Raw genomic sequence first — 23,830 nt, 5'->3', positions numbered from 1 at the left:
AACCGCGTTTTAATAGAGAGGTAACAGCGGTTACCCAACCGCATCTCATACCGCAGTATTCGCAAACAGCAACCCTCAGAAATCTAGGAAACGATTCATGCTTGAACCGTTTCTCAGATTCAACGTTTTGAGATAGAATATCATCAAAACCATATTACTTCGAACGGAAGCCTTTTATCCTTTCAATGGCTGCAGGGCTTCTCACCAAGTAAGTTGTCATGGTCATTAATGTTTGGAGTATTTAACAATAAAACATATGGCTCTCCGTTTAAAGTGGTACCTTTGGTACATCTTTAGGCTAAGTGGCCATACAGCGTAATAATCAAATGCATCTTCAAGTGGAGGAGAGCCTTAAAGGCAGTGGACACTATTGGTGATTGTCAAAGACTATAGCCTTCACAGTTGGTGTATCTCAACATAAGCATAAAGTAACAAACCTCTGAGCTCAATCGGTCATTGAAGTTGCGAGATAATAATGAAAGAAAAACACCCTTGTCACACGAAGTTGTGTGCGTTTAGATGGTTGATTTCGAGACCTCAAGTTCTAAATTTGAGGTCTCGAAATCAAATTCGCTGAAAATTACGTCTTTCTCTAAAAGTATGGCACTTCAGAGGGAGCCGTTTCTCACAATGGTTTATACCATCAACCTCTCCCCATTACTTGTCGCTAAGTAAGGTTTTATGCCAATAATTATTTTGAATAATTACCAATAGTGTCCACTGCCTTTAACATTGCCGCGTCCGTCATTGAATGTGCATCCTCATGTTAGCGAGCTCTGAACATTTCTCAGAAGTATCAGCTTTAACTACCGGTGCGCGAACGCCAAATTGCGGCGATGAGTTAGCAATCTACATTCCGTGGATATAATGTAAACCATTCTTGCACAATTTAATCTTCACTGTCAGATTGAAACATCAATTAGGTTTATCTTGCCGTGACTGTATAACCGCCGACGTTCTTCGGGTTATAGAGAAGCTATATACGTGGTAACCTTATTTAAAAACGTGCCCGAACGAAGTACGTGCACCCAACAACTATCATCGGAACGATGTCTGTTTAATCAGTATAATGGATGCCTGTATACGTTCGAAATGTGACCGGATGAATGACTCTCCGTACGGTCATCTCTTACTAGTGCAACAGACAGGTGGTGGGGATGTGCCTATTGCAAACGTGGGGGTCTGACACACAGTCAGAGCAAAGAGAAAGGATTTCTCTATGGTCAGAGTATGCCTCGAGAAAGATGGCTGTATAGGGAAATGGAAGGTTTTATTTTCAAAAATAAAATAACAATAAAAATAGGTGTAGAACAACAAGCAACGGCAGCCATTTTGAAAATTTTGAAAATTGTCTGGTATACTATATCGAAAACTTAGATGGCCCTATAGCCAAACTCTTTTCTCTCTTTACTACTCTTGTCTGTGTCAGTACTAAAATTTAACATGGAGTCATATGTTGATACATATAGAACGCTTGAGACGCTTGATACAATTGCAAGGGAACCGTTTCACTTAATCACCGCGACAGAGATAACGACTTGAGTAATTACACAACTAGTGCCGTCAACAGCAACAGCAACAGCAACAGCAACAGCAACAGCAACAGCAACAGCAACAGCAACAGCAACAGCAACAGCAACAGCAACAACAACAACAATAATAATAAAAATAATAATAATAACTGGTTTCCATTAAGTGCGTATGAATTTAACAGATTTAGCGCATTATAAACCAATTTTGTCGATTTAAACGTCCAATGGAATTGACGCTTCACAATATAGGCCCTATATGTTTTTCTTTCTCTTGTTTCCATTAAATCCAAAATGACATTGAAACTTTGTTATTTCTGCTACAGCCACGGGTTTTGTTTTATGTTGTTTTACTTTTATTAGATATTGACTTTGCTCATACCATAATGTCAAAGATATTTTTTCCTTTTATGCTTCTCTACTCCAAAGACAGCCGAGAAAACTAGAAGATGTTTTCATAACATTTTCTCTCGACTACCTTGGGAAATTAAAAAGAAAATTGATAACTCAACCCAAATTGAGGTTTGACCTTTTTTCAGAGATGTTTTCGCTTACATCCCGCTGAACTACATTGGAAGCGGTGAAAATATGAGACATCGCACCATTTCGTGTGGATATAAAGGCCGTTGTATCTTAGGTTTTTTTAACGATAATGTAAGCTGAACATCACGAGACACTCTTTGCACATACGACACTATAACTTTAATAGATTCTGATTGGTCAGGCCCCAGTCACGTTGGGTATAACACAATTCTGATTGGTCAGGCCCCAGTCAAGTTGGGTGTATAAGATAACAGACCCCTGAGCCAACATAGACGCTTCGTGCTTGCAATTATTTATTTTCTTTCAATTTGCGTTGTTGGCACTTTACACATTCAATTCAATAACATGTACACTCTAAAAACTACAGAGTTGAATCCAACACTTGCATGAGTTCGGTGAGTGACTACTCTTTGAAAGTGTTGGATCCAACGCAAAAAGAGTTAATGCAACAATTTAAGTGATGACACTTAAATTGATGACCGAATACTTTAAAATGCTGGATTTAACTTATAAAATGCTGGATTCAACACTTTCAAAGTGTAGTCACTCACATGCAAGTGTTGGATTCAACTCTTTAGTTTTTAGAGTGTATATCCATTCCACAATCTCATGTGCTGGTATCACGTACAAGTTATGGTTTACATAAGAACAAACTGCACTAAAACATGGTTTATAAGGAAAACGGGCAGGGTACGTGAAATGGAGGCAAGCCCGGTAAGCGTTTACTTGATTCAACACAAAATCTGGATAAATCTTCAAATCGACCATCCATTAAAAGCGGACAGCCCCACCTGACCAAACACACACTGAAACCCAACTATCCCAAAACGTTCATGTCACAGATTTCAAATTGTTTTCAAGCCGCAAGAGGGCGTCCCACCGTTTAAATTCACTTCAATCGAATCCGATCCAGGTACTTAAGTATAAAAAGAGTTATAAAGAAATGCATTTGTAAAAAACAAAAACCATAATGATCTTTACTTACAGACAATTTTAATCACGAAAAGCACTAAAACGAGCTCGTGTTAACCATTCCCGATGACGATTATCTGGCAACCGAATGAACCAATTAGTATTAAAAGAGAATCGAAAACGCCCCTTTCGTGAATAATAAAAGTCACCCCAACCGCTCCGTATGCGCAGAAGCGATGTATTATAACGTATAGAGGAACTCAACGTTTCATTCGGAGCGCTTTTCTCTGTATGATACCTGATATAATACAGATGACTGTGGAGTATAGCTCAGTGGAAATATTGGCTGGATTGATGGATGGTGATATCACGAGTCCGTCTCTTTCACTGGGATGTGCAGAAAGTACACACTGTCAAAAAAACAAAATCACTTGAGATATCGGCGCAAGGTGTGGTGATGTCTTTAAGGAACAGCTATAGCAACACCATTTAAAAACGACTTGGACACTGTGAGAAAAAAAACACTGCCGAATTCGGTTTCTTGCAGATTGTTCTAAAGTGGTGATGCTGAGCAGTTTCCCCCATCAGTTCTTTTCTCAAGAAACTTGATACCGTCGACAACCTCCCGGCAATGTTGCCGCTAAATCACAATGATGATGGGGTGCTGACGACGACCGCCGTGAGCTGGGTACTAGGCTCCAAGTCAGTCAGCCTCAATACTTCTGATGAGGATGTATCTTCCTCCGATTACAGCTACTCTTGGTCTTCACTGGCTGGTATCAACTCACAGGAAGGCCTTGACACATGGATCCCAATCGTTCTCTTCACCTTAATGTTCCTGGTGGGTGTACCGGCGAACGCAGTGATCCTCTTCGTCCTACTCCGCAATGGAATCTGCCGCACAAACATCAACCTGTTCCTCCTCAATCTCGCCCTGGTTGACTTCATCTTCCTGGTGTTCAAAGTACCTCTTAAGCTCAACTCGTATATCGTATCGTCTCGGATCATCTGGTCGTTTGGGACAGTCGTCTGCAAGCTGAGTACTTATTTACTCTACGTGAATATGACTGTGAGCATTTTGACGTTAGTGGCTCTAGCTGTCAACCGTTATAATGCTGTGATGCGTCCGGTAAGCTCTCGTAGTAAGAGGTAAGTAAGATGTCACGTACATAGTTACTAGTCACCCATCAGTCAACAAAAGGCATTGCAAACATTAGGTTTCAAAACATCAAAGTATGTGCGTAAAACTTCTTTAAAACGTTGTTAAAATATGGAAATAATACTTTAGGATTTGAATGGTGGAAATACGATATTGAAAGGTTTACGGTAACACCAAGTAATGACTATCTCTAAATGAGTTGGGGTGGGTCTGAAAAGAACCGTGGGTTTAACTCGACGTTTCGATCAGTATGCTCTGATCGTCTTCTGGAGAAAAACAAATAACTTTCTGTTGATTGACGTCTGTCAGCTTTTAATCATTACACCGTGTACACCTGGAAATCTGCATCACCTTATAAGTGGTCATTTCCATCAAGATATGAGTTCATGTTTTGTCAGAAATTATGCAGGCTAGTTTGGTTTGAGAATCTCGGGGGAAAAAGTACCCAGGGATGCGGAATAATTTGCTTGCAAATAGCAGAAAACCAGACATAGCTTAAAACATGACATTGTCTTTTAAAGGCCCTTTTTCACTAGAAGCCGTTTCAATGTAGGCTGGACTAAAATGACACCGATGTGTAGAAGAAAAAAAAAACATCTCCCGAGTCGTGCAAAAGCTGTCCTTCAAATGATCCTCGTTATTTTTAACAGAGACTTAGACTTACAAAACATAGAAACAACGTTAAAATCACTGCGATGCGTAGTGTGAAACGATTACCGCGCCATTTAACATGGATCCTCTCTATCTCCCTAACGGCGAAATTTCTTAAGCACAGATAAAGTGTCAAGATTCAATTGAGTTTTATTTTCTATTAGTCGGACACATAACTGAGTTGTCTTGAAGGATGGACCTACGCTCGGAGTACTCCTTAAAGGCACTGGACACCTTTGGCAAATGTCAAAGACCAGTGTTCTCCTGTGGTGTATCCAAACATATATGCATAAAATAACAAACCTGTGGAAATTTGGTTTCAGTTGGTCATCAAAGTTGCAAGAGAATAATGAAAGAAAAACACCCTTGTTGCACAAATGTGCACAGATACCTAAAAATGGCTTCAGGTCTGAATTCTTTTAATATTTGAGTGAGAAATTACCTCTTTCTCAAAAAATACCTTTTTTTTTAAGAGGGAGTCGTTTCTCACAATGTGTTCTACTAACAACAGCTCTCCATTGCTCATTGCCGAGTAAGTGTTTGTGCTAATAATTAATTTTAGAACCAAAAGAGTCGAGTGCTTCTAAATGACTCTGAAAATATGTAGTAATTGTTGGAAGAAAGGCCTTTGTTTAATGCGAAATCAACAATAAAACAATATTTCTGCTTTGCAATCGTGAAATAAATCGCATCCATGGTGTAAGTTACACTTTAAGGAATTAAAAGATGTTCTAATATAAGCATAAATGATAAGACAAAAAGTTTAATTATCTGTTCGTACACACATTCAGCAACTTTTTTTTAAAATTCAAATTAATGATGTATTCAACATGCATCAAAACCTCTCTTGAAAACCCCCCGACACAAAACAAACACTCCGACATACACACAAATAAAACAAACGCGAAATCGTGTACAAAAGATTACATGTAAGAAAATAAATCAAATGAGAGGAAATACTTCATCTCTGTAGACTTATATATAATCAAAGAGAGTGTGAGTATAGAAGATTGGGCCAAGGTTTGTAGAACACGTCTAGACGGACGAACCAACAATCACGAAGACAAGGCAAAACACAAATTTGCAAAACAAAACAAAACCCATCATGGACGCAAGTAATTCATGTTTTTGGTTCATGAAGCCATAATCGGAAAAGACTGTGACGACTTTGACAAAATGTCTCTACTTTTATAACATAACACTTTTATAACACTTTGTTATGTTATTGTACAATTGGAACTTAAATTTCATGTACTTTTGAATACCTGATGATTAAAGCAATTCACTTCAATTCAATTCAAGACAGACGTAGTCTGAGAAAACCGCCCCAAATCAGGAAATATCCGAATAAAGCACGGGCGTGAGGATCATGTTACAGGTTCTAACATTCCGATTGCATGAGTGCAACGGTTTTAGATAAACCGTTTGCTTATATAGAGGAGCCGTTTGTGGAATAATAATGGAAATTAGTTACGAAACACGCAGTTCAACTAAAGAACAAATTTAGAAACACTTAACTGTGTTGTTTGACAAACTGGTCTTTAGCTCCTGTGCCTGCACCCATGGTAGGCATAAGCCATTTTGAGACATGGTGAACACATTCATGATGACACTACTGGGTTCGGGTAAATTTGTCTGTACACACCCAAAACAAACAGTGAACTCCTATAGTGTCCGCCATACCTTTAAACAAAATGCTAATGGAATTCTGCCTCGTGAACATGAAAGACTTACGTTTGAGTACGATTGTTGTTATCAAGACGCCAACTTGGAGTGACAGTGAAACACGACTATCAACAAAAAAACGGGGTTAAACGTAAGAGGCCGGTGGGTGTGGTGAGTGTTTTTCAACCGGCACTACGAGAGGGTTAGAGTGTGAGCGACAACCGCTCATCGCTTACATCCCCTCCGTCTGGCCACTTACACAAACCTCGGTTGTCTCAAATTACCTAAAGGGGATGCAAGCCAATGGTTTTGCGTCATGACTAGGACCGATTTCATAGGGCTGATAAAGCAGCAAACATTGCTTTTAACAATTTCCTGCTATTAGCAGAAATTAGCCGGATACCATCTCGATTTGTACTTGTGACATCATCAAACTTCCATCTATTAAATGGTGTGTTTAGCTATGCTAATAAATTTACGGTTTAACCGTTCTAAACAGAGATAAACACACAAAATGTGCGTTAGAAGGATTAAAGAACACTTACAAATAAAGATTAAAGGTTACAGAGGAAAATACGGACACAAAGTTGACGAAAAAATCGGCAATATCCCTGATTGATTATGGGAAGAAAAAAATGCAAGCTGGTTTTTAAAGCCATTGGACCCTTTCGGTACAGAAAAAAAAAAAAGTTCACAGATTTACAAATAATTTACAGGGTTTACAGAAGGTAATGGTGAAAGACTTCTCTTGAAATATTAGTCCATGAAATGCTTTACTTTTTGAGAAAACGGTTAAACAATATAAATTCTCGTTAGCGAGAATCACGGATTTATTTTAAACACATGTCATGACACGGCGAAACGCGCGGAAACAAGAGTGGGTTTTCCCGTTATTTTCTCCCGACTCCATGACCGATTGAGCCTAAATTTTCACAGGTTTGTTGTTTTATATATAAGTTGTGATACACGAAGTGTGGGACTTGGACAATACTGTTTACCGAAAGTGTATAACGGCTTTAAGCCGCTTTAACAAATAATAAAGATGTTTAAGTTCTCAAACTATATTTCGAACATGTAGGCCTATTATTTTTGATAACTTTGTTTTAAACTTTATGAAATTACTCATTGAAGGGACGGTATAGGTTTGGTAATCCTGGCCGTAACAACTATTGTTTTTTTTAGATGCCTAAACAAAGGACGAAGGGTCTTGAGAAACATTTCACTTCGAAAGAAGGTGGCTGTGTACAACTGCATTAGTGTTTACGCCCCAAAGGTTGAATCTGAGAATCCTTTCTGCGGTAACGCTTCCCAGATTGTGTATTTCTATCAGGGATTATTATTCATGCATGGACATATTATTCACTCCGGATTTTCGGTGATATCTCAAATAATGCGACCACTTCTTGAAATGAAATGTTCACTTGTCATTTGTATTGCATATACCTTCATGTAGATTAAAGGCAGTGGACACTATTGATTACTCAAATAATTATTAATAAACCTTACTTGGTAACGAGTTATGGGGAGAGGTTCATAGTGTTAAACACTGTGAGAAACGGCTCCCTATGAAATGATGTAGTTTTCGAGAAAGAAGTGATTTTCCACAAATTTGATTCCCAGAATTAGATTCCGAGGTCTCGAAATCAAGCATCTGAAAGCACACAACTTCGTGTGACAAGGGTGATTTTTCTGTCATTATTATCTCGCAAATTCGACGACCAATTCGGCTCAAATTTTTTACAGGATTTTTATTTTATGCAAGATACACCAAGTGAAAAGATTAGTCTTTGACAATTATACCAATAGTGTCCAGTGTCTTTAAAAGAATCCAAGTGATGTCAAAGACCTGTAAAACCATATACATTTTGTACAACTTTGCCATGGTGACATTATGAGCTTTGTAATGTAATTATTCTGTAGTCTAGAAACGGAGCCCTGGGGTATCACCCAAAACATTGACTTCCTTACATTGGTGATGGATGACAATCATTCAAACAACACTGTACGTACTCATCATCCCAGACGACTTACGTCTTCTAAGGAGACATCTCAAAACGAAATACGTCGACGTCTAGCCAAGATTATTTGACAGTCAACTATTCAGCGTTTGATCTCATGTTTTTCAGTGACAGTACATTTTCATTTCACTAGTCCATCAGCATTTGCACAGTTCATATTAAACATGGATGCTTTTCAACTTTGAAGTATAGCCAGCCAGCTGTCGATTTCACCAAACTCTTCCTAACTTAGGATTAATCTTAGGACTTAGCACGGGTTTAGTTCCGTATCCAAATACGTAGGACGCATTGAACCCATCCTAAGTTAGGACGGGTTACTCGTCCTAACTTGAGTTAGGATTAATCCTAGAGTTTCGTGAAATCGGCCGCAGATTACTTAAATGACATTTGGAATTGTCAGCGGGTGTTTTAACTAGCATTTGGCCAGCAGATCATTGTCTTGGATCGGTCGAGTTGGTATTTGAAAAGCGTTTGAAACCCCTTTTTATGCATAAAGTAACAAAGATAGTTTAAAAGTAGAATATAATGATCCACATAAAACACAAGTATCACTCGAAATGACACGGGCGGCCATTTTATGGAGTCAAAATATTGACCCTACAAAAAGGCCGACCGTGTTTCTTCGCGACGTAAAAGGAAAACCGAGCAATTTCAAGGCATGTTTGTGTGGATCATTATATTCTACTTTTAAATTATCTATTTAACCATTTTCAATAAATTATCTATTTAACCATTTTCATTTCATAACAATTGTTTTCAAACGCTTTTCAAAGATCTACTCGACCGATCCAAGGCAACATGTGAAAGTCGCCCCGCTCTAATGATTTTAATCGCCGGATTAAGATATTATCAGAAGATTGGATTTTGAAAGGATAGGCCTATATTTAATCAATACAGCTGGCTAAAAGTTATTATTTGGGTTTTACTCAATCCAATTGAAGCGAGGAAACTGTACAGGCTACAGACATAATAGAGTTAGAACACTGAAGTGCTGAAGGGATTTTTGTCTGAAACGCTTTTTTTTTAAACGAGATTCTGCTTGTTTAAGATCCGCCGTCCGAAAGCTAAATTCACAAAATATCCCGGTAACGCAACACCTGGTTTCAGCTAGTGTGCGATGTCATGATTAACACCAAACAACATTATTCCCTTATCAAACTTAGTGATGACCTTATATTGCACGCACGGTGATAAATTTCAAAATAATTTATATGCCCTTCCACTATAGACAAATGTGGGGGATTTATAAAATTAGGAACTTGAATTGCTTTTGGTAACATTGTGCGAAGGAACTGTCTTTGTCCTTTTGTAAAAGCTTTACACGGTGGGGTTTAAAACCCACAATGTTTTTAACGTGAAAGATTCAAGAAAAGGGACGATAAACACTGTGTGGGTGAAGCCCACACAGTGTCGCTTTATACAAGACGTCTGTATGTTAGCTATATGTACTCTTCTGGGAATTCTGCATTTGATTCCTCGCGAAAACTGCACCTTTTTTTTTCGAGAAAAACAATTTAACAAAATCCGTTCAAAATCAACCAAGATTAGAGCGCCAGACAAACCGATGTGACGGCATAATGACGTCATCTGGTACCGAACTATACACAAAGCGAAAGTTTTTGTTAAACAAAAAAACAAACAAACAAACAAACAAACAAACAAACAAACAAACAAACAAGCAAGCAAGCAAGCAAGCAAGCAAGCAAGCAAGCAAGCAAGCAAGCAAGCAAGCAAGCAAGCAAGCAAGCAAGCAAGCAAGCAAGCAAGCAAGCAAGCAAGCAAGCAAGCAAGCAAGCAAGCAAGCAAGCAAGCAAGCAAGCAAGCAAGCAAGCAAGCAAGCAAGCAAGCAAGCAAGCAAGCAAGCAAGCAAGCAAGCAAGCAAGCAAGCAAGCAAGCAAGCAAGCAAGCAAGCAAGCAAGCAAGCAAGCAAGCAAGCAAGCAAGCAAGCAAGCAAGCAAGCAAGCAAGCAAGCAAGCAAGCAAGCAAGCAAGCAAGCAAGCAAGCAAGCAAGCAAGCAAGCAAGCAAGCAAGCAAGCAAGCAAGCAAGCAAGCAAGCAAGCAAGCAAGCAAGCAAGCAAGCAAGCAAGCAAGCAAGCAAGCAAGCAAGCAAGCAAGCAAGCAAGCAAGCAAGCAAGCAAGCAAGCAAGCAAGCAAGCAAGCAAGCAAGCAAGCAAGCAAGCAAGCAAGCAAGCAAGCAAGCAAGCAAGCAAGCAAGCAAGCAAGCAAGCAAGCAAGCAAGCAAGCAAGCAAGCAAGCAAGCAAGCAAGCAAGCAAGCAAGCAAGCAAGCAAGCAAGCAAGCAAGCAAGCAAGCAAGCAAGCAAGCAAGCAAGCAAGCAAGCAAGCAAGCAAGCAAGCAAGCAAGCAAGCAAGCAAGCAAGCAAGCAAGCAAGCAAGCAAGCAAGCAAGCAAGCAAGCAAGCAAGCAAGCAAGCAAGCAAGCAAGCAAGCAAGCAAGCAAGCAAGCAAGCAAGCAAGCAAGCAAGCAAGCAAGCAAGCAAGCAAGCAAGCAAGCAAGCAAGCAAGCAAGCAAGCAAGCAAGCAAGCAAGCAAGCAAGCAAGCAAGCAAGCAAGCAAGCAAGCAAGCAAGCAAGCAAGCAAGCAAGCAAGCAAGCAAGCAAGCAAGCAAGCAAGCAAGCAAGCAAGCAAGCAAGCAAGCAAGCAAGCAAGCAAGCAAGCAAGCAAGCAAGCAAGCAAGCAAGCAAGCAAGCAAGCAAGCAAGCAAGCAAGCAAGCAAGCAAGCAAGCAAGCAAGCAAGCAAGCAAGCAAGCAAGCAAGCAAGCAAGCAAGCAAGCACGTTGATATGGGACATGACGTGCGGAATATATAACGTCCGCGTGAATTTGGATTTAATCTTAACCTCAAACCAGTATCATACAATTCAACAATTGCGTTTTTAACAATATTGTTTTGAAAGTTGACGAACTGAATGTGGGATGTGCTGGTTGAAAACTAAATGGATAAGATTTAATGTACTCTATATAAAAATAAAAATAAACAAAAAAAAAACACAGGGAAATACAGTCCCTTTTTAAAATGATGATGGATTCAGCCGCGCCCGAGTAAGACGTGGGCAGTGTAGTGTAGTGCGATTCCCTTTAGACCAGTTAATGGAAATACACACGGGGATACTCTACTTTTTTGGTTTAATCATAGAAAATGTCTGCTGATTAATCTAGGGATTTGAATCGTCTAGATTACAAAAAGGCAATGTACGAAAGAGCTAAAACCATTGTCGTAATCGGAGGGTGGGTTGATACTCAACAAAATGACTCTTTACAGATCTCGAATAAAACATGTTTTTTGTTTTGTGAACGGTGTGTGGAAAACCCTTTTTGCAAATTGAGGAAATTCTGGCAACCTGAAGAATGTGTTCCCATGGCGACCAGCCAGTGTATGCTTTGATATTGCGTCACAGCGTGTACCACCCATATATTGTAATTGTCATTCGGCATAAAATCATTTCAAGCTTGTCCTAATTTGTTGTTGTCATTCGTCTCGCTTGAACTGTCGCTTGTCACTCTGTTTTGTCACAGTAGTTACCCAATGGTTTACGGAGTGTAGTTAATGGTATATTAATTACAATGTGATGCCTGAAGAGCCGTTGAACTCTTTGGACGTTAAAGGCACTGGACACCTTTGGTAATTGTCAAAGACCAATATTCTCACTTGGTGTATCTCCACATTATGTATAAAATAACAAACCTGTATAAGTTCGGGCTCAGTTGGTCATCGAAAATGCAAGAGAATAATGAAGAAAAGACCCTTGTTGTATAACTTTGTTACTGAAGCCTTTTATTATTTGAGTGAGAATTACCTCTTTCTGAAAAACTACGTTACTTTAGAGGGAGCTGTTTCTCACAATGTTTTATACTATCAACAGCTCTCCATTGCTCGTTACCAAGTATAAGTTTCTGTGCTAACAATTATTTTGAGTTATTACCAATGGTGTTCTGTGCCTTTAAGGACTGTAGAGCCGTTGAACTCTATTAGCGTTAGAGTACCTCCGTGACGCTGTTTTAGCAGTGTGAAAACAGGGGGTGAAAACAGGAGGTGTTATACTGTACGGCGCCACGACACGACGGACGAAGGTTCAAGCATGGAGTGTCACGAAGCGGCGCGGTACAATCATAAATAAAGTCAATAATATTGTAAATAGTTAATACAAAATATATTGTAAGAAACATATTTGTCAGAAGATTACAAAAACATCAATCAGAATAAGTTATAAATATTAGTAAACTTGTGGGTATAGCCATTGTATTAAATCTCTTTTGAGTGAGTGTTGGCTCTGAAAAAAAAGTTTTTCCTGAAGACAGAGTATAACGTTCGAAACGTCGATACCAAACCGGCTCTTTTTCTATACGCTTATTGGCGGTAAAAACCAGGATTGGTTTAAAAGCTCAAGCATAAAGGAGTTTATAAAGTTGATATAGCACATTTTGCAATAGCGATATATATATAAACATTTATCATGCTGCCTCCATCTTAGTTATGTTCCTCGCATCGAAATTTTGAAAATAGGAACCAGACTTATTGTTGTTCTTCCAGCCTCGGTTTAGTCACATTGATATCAGTCGGAGAAATTCAAGATTGCTGCACCGCAAGGAAGGTCTATTGTAGAAACCACCAGTTGCCATTTCTCTCTGATGCTGAAAACAACCTTAGCGTAATGCTCGGTTAAGCTCCATGGAATTGCAAACTTGGAGCATCTTGTTGATACTTATTTTCTAATGCACCTTTAACATTATTTGCTTGTATTGCAGAAGCAAAGCCCATGCCATCTTGATGATAGTACTGATCTGGGTGATTGCTTTGGCCAGCCAATCCCCAGCCCTAGCAGCTACAGATACCATCACTATCAATATGATACATGATCGTGTTCCAACCGTCATCTGCGCTGAGAGCTGGTCCTCCTACACTCCTATGAGGATATTCAAGGGTTCCAACTTCATCTTCTTCTACTGCATCCCACTGGCCGTGGTGACCGTATGCTACCTCCGGATGGCCCGCACCCTACAACGGAGCGCCCAGTTCACCCGGAACGAGAGCGGTGACAGTGCGATGGGGGTGGGGCTACAGCGTCAGCAGAGCTGTCGTCGCAAGGTGGCCCGCATGGTGCATGTATTAGTCGTTGCCTTCGCGGTCTGTATGCTGCCGTGGCATATCTACATGCTCATCTCCTGCAGCCCATCCATCACCCCTGATGCTGCCGTGCATTTCTACATCGGCATCCTCTGCCGTTGGGCTGTATATCTCAACTCGTGCCTCAACCCCGTGCTCTACTCTTTCTTCAGCCAGAATTTCAGAGTGAGTTTGAAGAAGTCCTTTTGCTGCTGGAACAAAGTCTTGTGCCGCAAGCGAACGTTCATTCCCATCAAGACGGGGATTAAGGGAGTCGCGGAGGGTATGGACGAGAGTGGTCGAAACTTCGGGTCATCCAGTCAGCAAAGGTCATTCACAACAGTCCTTATGAGGGCCTGTTGATTTGACCTGCTCGATCAAGGGTCATTAGTGATGGTAAAAACTTCAGGTCATTCACAACAGTGCTTATAAGGGCATGATGATTTGACCTGCTCGATCAAGGGTCATTAGTGATGGTAAAAACTTCAGGTCATTCACAACAGTACTTATAAGGGCTTGATGATTTGACCTGTTCGATCAAGGGTCATTTGTGATGATAAAACCTTCAGGTCATTCACAACAGTGCTTACAAGAGCCTGTTGATTTGACCTGTTCGATCAAAGGTCATACCGACAAGCATGCACTGATATTTAGTCCTTGAGAAATAAAAAAATAGAAACAAGACAAGGGTTGACCCTGAGTTTGCAGGCTATTTAATGGCAATTTTAAATATTTTTCCATGGAAAAAACAAAATAATCCAAAACCACACTAAAGTGGGAAGAATAACATACACAACAAGGGTTTATTTATGTTTCTTACACATACAACGCAAACACAAACTCAAATTTAATTTGCAATCGGGGACCTCCTCTTGTCCCTCTTTGGTTTGTGCTTTGTACTTTTTCAGCAACATCTCTCATTGGTTTTGTACACACGTTTGTCAACTATAGACCTTTACACAACCAGGTACCCTTAAACAACCAAGGTATTCTTTTACTGTAGGTCCCAGTTTGAATGTGTATAGCCGCACGCACACCGCAACACATCAAGTTTATAAAAAGTAGGTATCACTTGAGATCCGCCCTCCCGTTCCCTGGGATCAATCTTGTAATGTATGTAACATAACGCTAAGTGTGTACGTGTGTCAGAGCCTACTGAGGAAATGGACTGTGAGATGGTAACAATGGTAAGCATTATTGTTTACTGTTCAAAGAAGATGCACAGATGCATGATATTGAACTTGACGTTGAACATTGGAATTTAATGTGGGAGAAAAGTGGACACAAAGGAGTAGACTTTAATTTGGTTGGTGTAAGAGACAGGGTGATGGGTGTGGTTTGTAATTACGAAGAGATCAGGTGCCAGATCTCTATCATGGTGCGGCCATCTTGAATTTCCCCATTCAAGTCAAGACTTCCAAAACGAGTCTGGAAAGAAAGATTAGTCTGGTTCCTTTTTGTACAATGACAGTTAGTATCCATTGCTGCTACTGGATACAGGGAACATGACAAAGATGGTGACAGCGTGATATAGGTCCATAATGAAGAGAGAGAGAGAGAGAGAGAGAGAGTGGTTCAACCAGAAGGTGTGTCTATAAAGACATTTGATACAAATATGTACCACTGTGAGAGTTTGAAACATTTGGATAATTTGTGTAACTATACCTAACTGTAAACTTTAACTTTAAAGTAATTTGACTTAGCTGTAACTTTAACTAAAAGCTCGCATATGAACAGCTGGTGGCGTTGTAGTATAGAGTGTTTTCGAAATCAAGGCTTCGCGCTTGACTGAAGTTATGTTACTCGACGATTTAAAAGCCTAAATCTGCCTGAATTCTGGCCCAGATATGTTTCTATTTTTAAATGTCAGAGCAGATGTTTTTTAGAAGTCCTCGTCTGTCTTTGAGATGTCAGTGGGTGTGGACGGTGTGAAAGAAAGTCAATAGACTCCACAATAATTGAATAGTCACATTTCATGGGAGAGACTAAGGAGGGCGAGGATACTTTAAATCAATAGGCGGCAAGGATGAGCACTTCAATGGGGGGAGTATAAAGTAGAATAATTCGTAGTGATCATTCAATAATATTAAACAATATTTTTGGAATTTTGTAAGCTCTGTTACACTGGTACCGCAGCGAGCGGCTTTACAAGAAAACACTTTATTAAGCGAAGCAAATAAAGAAAGGCACATTAGTATACAAATGGGAAAGGATTGAACCTGGGCAGTTCATAATTTAACAGATTTCTAAGATTATCGACAAAAATGATAATAGTGATTCTGCAGAACGGATTTGACGATTATTCCCTTTATGGCGATTTTATTTATTTATTAATTGAACCATTCATGACGACGATCATTTATTATTCAATCGTTGACAATGTTCAGCCAAGCATTGCACAGGGAACATTCCATGGACAATATTCAATAGTGAACATTCACATGGCGACATTCAAAAGGCAACATTTCATGGAGGAAATGCAATAATGAACATTCGATCGAAAGCATTCAATCAAGAACATTCCATTGGGAACCTTCAAAAGGTAACATTCCATGGGGAAAATTCAATATGGACATTCGATCGAGAGCATTCCATGAAGAACATTCCATTGGGAACACTCAAAAGGTAACATTTCATGGGGGAAATTCAATAATGAACATTCGATCGAGAGCATTCCATGAAGAACATTCCATTGGGTACACTCAAAAGGTAACATTCCATGGGGAAAATGCAATAATGGACATTCGATCGAGAGCATTCCATGAAGAACATTCCATTGGGAACATTCAATACTGAACATTCATAAGGCAACATTCCATGGCGAAAATTCAATAATGGACATTCGATCGAGAGCATTCCATGAAGAACACTCCATTGGGAACATTCAAAACTGAACATTCAAAAGGCAACATTCCATGGGGAAAATTAAATAATGGACATTCGATCGAGAGCATTCTATGAAGAACATTCCATTGGGAACATTCAATACTGAACGTTCATAAGGCAACATTCCATGGCGAAAATTCAAAAGAGATCATTCCATTGGGAACATTCAATAGAGATCATTCCATTGGGAACATTCAAAAGAGAATATTTCACGGCGAGCATTCAACAGGAAACATTCCATACCGAGCATTAAATAGTAAACATTCCATGTGGACTATTAATAGGTACCCTTTAAAGCGAAACTCGCCGGAAAACATCAATTGAGAACGCTTCAGGGCAAAGGCCTCAACACACAGGGCAACATTGACAGACAACTTGGAGTCACTCAACCGCATCACATGCTCGTCTCCGCTATCTTCTGTCTTCAAGAAGATTATGGTGTAAATTGAGATGTGGATTTGTTTTCTTATTCGAGATTACCTGGAAATAGTTGCGTGTAAATTGTGCATTGAAAAGGTATAATAGGTCATTGCCACACAGGACAATTTTCTTCAGGCAACTTGGATACAACCAACTGCACATACATTAAAAATGTATAGCTTACCTTCCAGCACAAAATACCATCTTTTACCTTCTGATAGGTGTAACTCACCGTCTCAAATTGCCTCATGACTGTGTGATATTAGGCCTTAAAATTAATTACAGCGTTCTTGGTGAAACGCAGTGGGAGCACACTGGGAATGAAGGTGTTGCAAATCGCTTCGCTGCTTCGTCGCCACAAAATTCCCATTACGCCGCGCATACAGACGTGCTTAATAAAAAAGGCGGACTGTTTTGACAAGTTAAAACCTATTATTATACCCTATATAAGAAAGACATATACCATCACGAAGCAGCCATCGTAATTTAGATTAATTCCATGTTCTTTAGTTATAGTTTCTATGATCAATATGAAAATAGAAACAGACTTATTCTTCCTTAGCATCGTTTTCGACACATTGTATTTATTGTGAAGAGAGAATAAAAAGCGTATATATCACACTAAGAGCGCAAATAATGAGAATGTGTATAAAGTACGCCCCTATTAATTTCACCAAAATGTATCTTTGATTTGGGAAACATTATATCCCCATCGTGCTTTGGTTGGCAACAAATAGCACAGCCTATTTTAACAGGTGGTTAAATGCACTGGACACTATTGGTATAGTTGACAAAGACCAATATTCTCACTTGGTGTATCTCAACATTTGCATAAAATAACAAGTCTGTAAAAATTCTGACCAAATTGGTCATCAATATTGCTAGAACCAATAAAAAATAAAAACAGTTTTCTTGCACAAATGTAATGTGGTGCTTTCAGATGCCAAATAAAAGGCTTCAAGCCTGAAGCCTTTTAATGTTTCAGTGTGAAATGACTTCTCTCTGGAAAACTACGTTACTTCAGAGGGGCCGTTTCTCTCAATGTTTGTTACCAATTAAGTTTGTATGCTAACAATTATTTTGAGTAATGACCAATAGTGTCCAGTGCCTTTACAGTGGATGGCCGTGTGTTAATAACGGGTGTTCTTAAGAGGTCAGTAGACATGTGTTTGGTCGATGTGAGAGTGTGGGATTTGAGGGAATCCACGATGATGATGAAATGGTGAAGCTTGATTGATTAAGAATGAGATCAGGGATAGATCAGGTGATGGTGAGCATCAGGAAAGAGGTGAGAGTCGGCGTGCAAAACGTGCCTTGTAAATAATATCATATTCAAATGCGAAAAACATAATCAATCGTGTATAATAAAAAAAATCAAACTTTCACATTCTTATACCATGTTCAATATTGAATGCCATGCAACCGTGGCCCATTTCAAAGTATAATAATGAACTTTGTATGTGCGTCACCAGCACACGATAAATATAGAGCAAATCTGAGCATGGGACTAAAGTTGACTAATGTCGACCACTGAATGCATAATTTACCATTGAACATTGACCAGTCGTTGACAAATAATAGCGGATTCTTATACAGCGCGCCTATCCGTCAGTCAGTGCAGTATTTTCCTACAAGGTATGGCTACTTTGAAATTATGAGATCTACTCCTTCTACGAAGCACCATGTATTGTTTTACAAGGTGCTGTGGCGCAATATGCTGCAAATGGTCGCTGCATGCTCAAACTTTGCGCCCGTTTTGAAATTAGGTGACACGCGTGCACACAGACGCACATGTTATTTTCACGTGCACATTGAGTGTCAATACGCCTCTCTTAATATTATGCATGAGGTACGTCACAATGCTAACTCAAAACGAGGCGATGGGCGCAGCCACTGCAAGGGATGGGGGAAGTGCGCCCATAGCCTCATTTTGGGTAAGAATTATGACGTCATGCATAAGTATTAAGAGAGGCGTATGGCCAGACAGTTAACGAGTGTGACGTCAGTTTTAGTCAATACAGGCCATTTTGATTATGGAAATTTAAGGTTTATCTTTAGTGACGGAAAGCGTTCCTGAAAATTTGAATTTCAAAGTTTTGTTTTTTTCACAACAAACAACATTTCTATTCACACAGCCGTGTTTGCGATCAACAACCACTTAAAAGTTCCAGCTGACTATCTTGCAATCTCTTTGGAACAGCGTCTCACTTCAACTCAGAAAAGCAGTTACTTATTCCCAATTCACAACACAGCTCAAAACAAATGTATTTCGTAAACCATAGCTTTCGAACTTTAAGTTCTGTAATGTGTTAGTTAGCAGAGCTGACAGACATGTTCAATATTATTAATTATCGGGCAGATCATGTAGCATGGGGAACCTAGCCAAACGAAACAGTAAGGGGCAAGGGTGAAACAAAACAGAATGGGAAAAAGCAATTACATACTATTTGACTATTGATATTAAATTCAAAAGTGTTTTGATTCGAATGAACCTGCGTCTTGGCTACCAACCCCTACACGAATTAAAATTTTGAACTGTACAATATGTTATTCTATCGTTATTAAAAATATGTAACAAAAATGGAAAGGTAAAAAAAAAAAGGTTTAGTGTAATACTTTTATTTATCATTAAAAACTAACTGCTAGGAAATCAAACGATATTTTGTTAATGAGTTTTACAAGTTAATGTTATATATATTTTGTAAATTAATGCCCACAGTACAATGACTTGCTCTGACAGAGTCCTGCTCTACAATTGTGCCTGTTAACATTTTTATTACAGTAATTATTCAAAAATCAGTGTACAAATATTTATGTATATATATTGATTGTTATAAGCTATTATAGATAGACCGATATGTATTTTGAAAATGTGTTGTGTAAATATTGTTACTGATTTGATAATTAATCACCGTTTAATCGATTTTGAATTTGCATGGGGATCAAGAACATTGTTTTTGTTTAACTCAATCACTGGTTAAAGGCTTATACATCTCTGTACTTTCCTGAGTCGTGTGAAGAAACAAAAGCGGCATATTACTTGGGTGGGATTCGAACCTTCGTGACCTTTATCATTCTAGAGAAGTTGACTTCGCACCAGGGTCCAATTTCAAAACTCTGCTTAAGCAAAAAAATTGCTTAAGCACGAAAATAGCTCGATTATTTCACACATGTTACTGACATTGCTTGTGACTGGTATTTAGCTTTTGTTTACTTAGCATAACAATTGAGTTGAGTCTTGGCCGGTTATCTGATTTTACAAAGCAAGGATTTTTTTGCTTAAGCAAAATTTTGTGCTTAAGCAGCTCTATCATAAAGCCTGTAATAAGCACAAAACATTGCTTATCACAGAGCAGTATTGCTGAACAGAAACGGGTTACCAGCCAAAATTACACTAAGTTTTACTTTGCTGCACTGGTGTTACACTCAGTTCTTGGCTTAGCAAAGAAATTTGCAAAGCAGTACTTTCTGCTTAACAGTTTTATATAATTGGGCCCTGACTGTCGCTTTAAATAGTTACAGTTCATGTTGGTATAAGAAGATAGGATTCGAACCCTCTTTAGCGAGAGGGGCAAACGTGGTGGTGAGTAGAATGGTAAAGGAATGGTTAAGGTCGTGGGTTAGAATCACACTCGGGTTATACGCGTGTAGGTTTTTTCCCCACCAAAACTCAGGAAAGTTCAGATGTATACAGTGCTGAATTCACTTCAGTGTATGGCAAAACACAACAAATAAAATTTTCATACTCTTTACAGTTTGTAATATTGACTTTGATGTTGGTGAGATACTTAAAACGGATACAAAATTGGAAAGGTCAGTTGAAGATCCAATAACAAAACGGATATAAATTTTGAAAGGTCAGTTGAAAGACCCAATAATATACAGGCCATTCTCGAGTGTCTTTGGGTTTTAACGTGTGGCGAAAACAAAATCCCTCCAGTAAAATGGGTCAAAACATCAGACTCACGAGACTCAATGCGACAGTGAAGGCCAGTCCCAATCACAACACGCGAGAATCCTTGATATTTGACAGCCAAAGCGACAAACGGACAGAGCTGAAAATAGGCTAAAAAAAAAAAAGAAGTAGGCCGGCCGCTTGATTTATAAAAAGCCAGTGACAGCACGCGGGACGATTCCCATGCCGTGTTTAAAACGCCTTGCTGAAATATAGAACAGCAATTAACTTTCAAGGTAGGGCTATATTGCTTCGGGATTTAAAGAACTTGTTGTGAAAAAGTCTCTACAACAATCAATCATTAATGCACTGAAGAAGTAATATAGTAAGGCTTTTATAAAGCACATCAAAAACGGAGCATATTATTTATACGAACATTGTTGAATACACACAGATGGAGATAGTATAATAATAGAGTAGAAACATGGCCGCCGAATGGCGTCAGTGTGCTATTGTCAATGGTTTCAAATGACGTCAACACTGGTAATTTTCGATTGAACTTTAAATTAAAGGCACTGGACACGTTAGGCAATTGTCAAAGACCAGTATTCTCAGTTGGTGTATCCCAACATAACTTTTGTTGTGCATATAATAAAAGACATGTGAAAATTTGCAAGAGAATGATGAAAGAAAAGAACACCCTTGTCGAATTACTTTGTGTGCTTCAGGATGCATAATAAAAGGTTCAAGCTGAAGTATTTTATTATGTAAGTAACTTTCTCTCAAAAAAAAAATACGTTATTTCAGAGGGAGCCATTCCTCACAATGTTTTATACTATCAAGAGCTCTCCATTGCTCGTAACCAAGTAAGTTTTTTGTGCTACACTGTAAAAAAAATGGGTAAAAAAATGCCCAACTTTTTACCCAATTAAGGGCGAATAGTGAACTCCTCCAACTTTTGGGCAAAATATTACCCATCAAAGTTGGGCACTCTGATTGCCAAATAATTGGGTAATATTTCCTTATCAATAGTTGGGTATACTTTGCTAACCAACAGTTGGGTAATATTTTGTTTACCCATTTTCTGGGTATTTAATACAATAACCCACTTATTGGGCGATGATTTTATTAATGATTTAACCCTTTTCGGTGTTATCCAACAAATGGTGAATATATTTAACCCTTTGATTTACAGTTTCTCCTGTGATACGTCATACAACCAGGCATAGAAAATATCTTTTCCACGATGGCAAACGGTAGTGAGCTGTGACCTCGACATCTCTCTCAAAATCGAGAGGGTGCTCAGTGGTTTGTAGATGCTTTGGAAGGTTAGTTTTCAACTAAATACAGTTTGTTGCCTGTTCAGTTGTTGTACACGGTCGTGACAGTGGCAGCGCAAGCACACGCATACATGCCACAACCGGCATTGCACATAATGGCATGATAAAACTGAAACAAAAAACTGAAACTAATTCAACTTGTGTCACTGTGTTGCTCCCTCTGCAACTGTCACGACTATGTACAACTGAATAGAAAACACAACTTCATATTTAGTTAAAAACTAACCTTCAAATTGGATATATATTTACTGGACAACCCCGCTCGTCACAGCCACTCCTCCACTCGCCATGTTGGAAAATATCGTTATGTTTTTTATACCATACCCAACTTTTGGGCAACTCTTTGATCGTAGTGCGCATGATTGGATGATTTTGACCAACTAATGTGCATTATTTTAACCAACAATCAAAATGAATTAAAATTACCAAAAAAAGTTGCCCAATAAATAAGCAAAAGTGTAACCAACAGTTATGATAAATTCAGATTACGAATTATTTGCCCAACACTTGCCCAACTTTTGTTCCGCTTTTTAAACAAAAAATTGGCAAACAAAATGTTTGCCCAACAACACCAATTACTGGTTTTGTTGGGCAATTATCGACCAATAATTGTTGAAGTTACTTTGCCCAACAAATGATTTGACCAACGTTTTTGCAGTGTAACAATCCTTTAGAGTAATTGGAGTCCAGTGCCTTTGAAGGCAGTGGACACTATTGGTAATTACTCAAAATAATTATTAGCATAAAACCCTTCTTGGTGACGAGAGATGGGGAGAGGTTGATGGTATAAAACATTGTGAGAAACGGCTCCCTCTGAAGTGCCATAGTTTTTGAGAAAGAAGTAATTGTCTACGAATTTGATTTACTTGAGTCTCGAAATCAACCATCTAAACGCACACAACTTCGTGTGACAAGGGTGTTTTTTCTTTCATTATCTCTCAACTTCGATTACTGATTGAGCTCAAATTTTCACAGGTTTGTTATTTTATGCATATGTTGAGATACACCAACTGTGAAGGCTAGTCTTTGACAATTACCAATAGTGTCCACTGCCTTTAACAGAAACATTACAGTGTGCTCGTAAATGGGCATCCGGTATGGTGCATTACAGACGAGTTACATTTCACTTTGTACATAAAGTGGCTATAAAATCGAACCCTCACGTATTGAGATTATTGACATAGCACATTGGCCCATTTCTAAGGAGCTTTTAAAGGAAAGAAGGTTACAAAATCGGGGGCGAAAATCGATAGTTTTCGTTTGAACGAAAGAAATCTTTCGTTCGGATGATAAATAAGAATGTAGTCACGGCGTTTCTTTCAAGAGAAATCATTCAGCATTGTCGAGAATAATAAACTGCACTGCTCCAGAAATGAAAAAAAAAAAAATAAAAAATTATGTAATTTGAAAATAAAGTTTACCAGAACTTCTGTTCTAGGAAGTATTTCCCTGTGAAATAAAATCCTAATCAAGAAAACTGCATTTGAAAACCTTAAAACGCTAGAGTTGATTTCGGTTGTTTCAACCAAAATGTAGGACAATGCTGATGATTGTTTCTTCACTATTTTCTCTCGACTCACACAAACGGGTCAAACGGGTCAAGCCCACATGCTCACAAGTTTTTCAAATCATTGTTGGCCACACAAAACACTAAAACTGTCTGCGACTATTTTGTGAGCTACATCAATCTT

General features: G+C 38.8%; 2 protein-coding genes across 4 annotated transcripts in view; one reads left to right on the top strand and one right to left on the bottom strand.

The window, feature by feature from the left end:
- Nucleotides 1-23,830, bottom strand: part of LOC139944361 (endonuclease V-like) — a 161,611-nt gene that overhangs the window by 58,501 nt on the left and 79,280 nt on the right. Inside the window, exon 10 of one of the 3 annotated variants that reach the window (XM_071941366.1) lies at nt 6,511-6,584. The exons of the other annotated variants lie outside the window; for them this stretch is intronic. Within the exon in view, the coding sequence (XP_071797467.1) occupies nt 6,550-6,584 (35 nt within the window). The 3' untranslated portion in view covers nt 6,511-6,549. Of the gene's footprint in view, nt 1-6,510; nt 6,585-23,830 lie in introns of those variants that run through there. 3 annotated transcript variants of the gene reach the window in all.
- Nucleotides 3,616-13,961, top strand: LOC139944363 (galanin receptor 2a-like). The gene is made up of 2 exons (XM_071941367.1): nt 3,616-4,133; nt 13,241-13,961. The coding sequence occupies exons 1-2, from the start codon at nt 3,616-3,618 to the stop codon at nt 13,959-13,961; spliced, it is 1,239 nt and encodes a 412-aa protein (XP_071797468.1).

Source organism: Asterias amurensis, chromosome 11, assembly GCF_032118995.1.
Source record: "Asterias amurensis chromosome 11, ASM3211899v1".
NCBI classification, from domain to species: Eukaryota; Metazoa; Echinodermata; class Asteroidea; order Forcipulatida; family Asteriidae; genus Asterias; species Asterias amurensis.
This window is presented reverse-complemented; position numbering and strand designations above follow the sequence as displayed.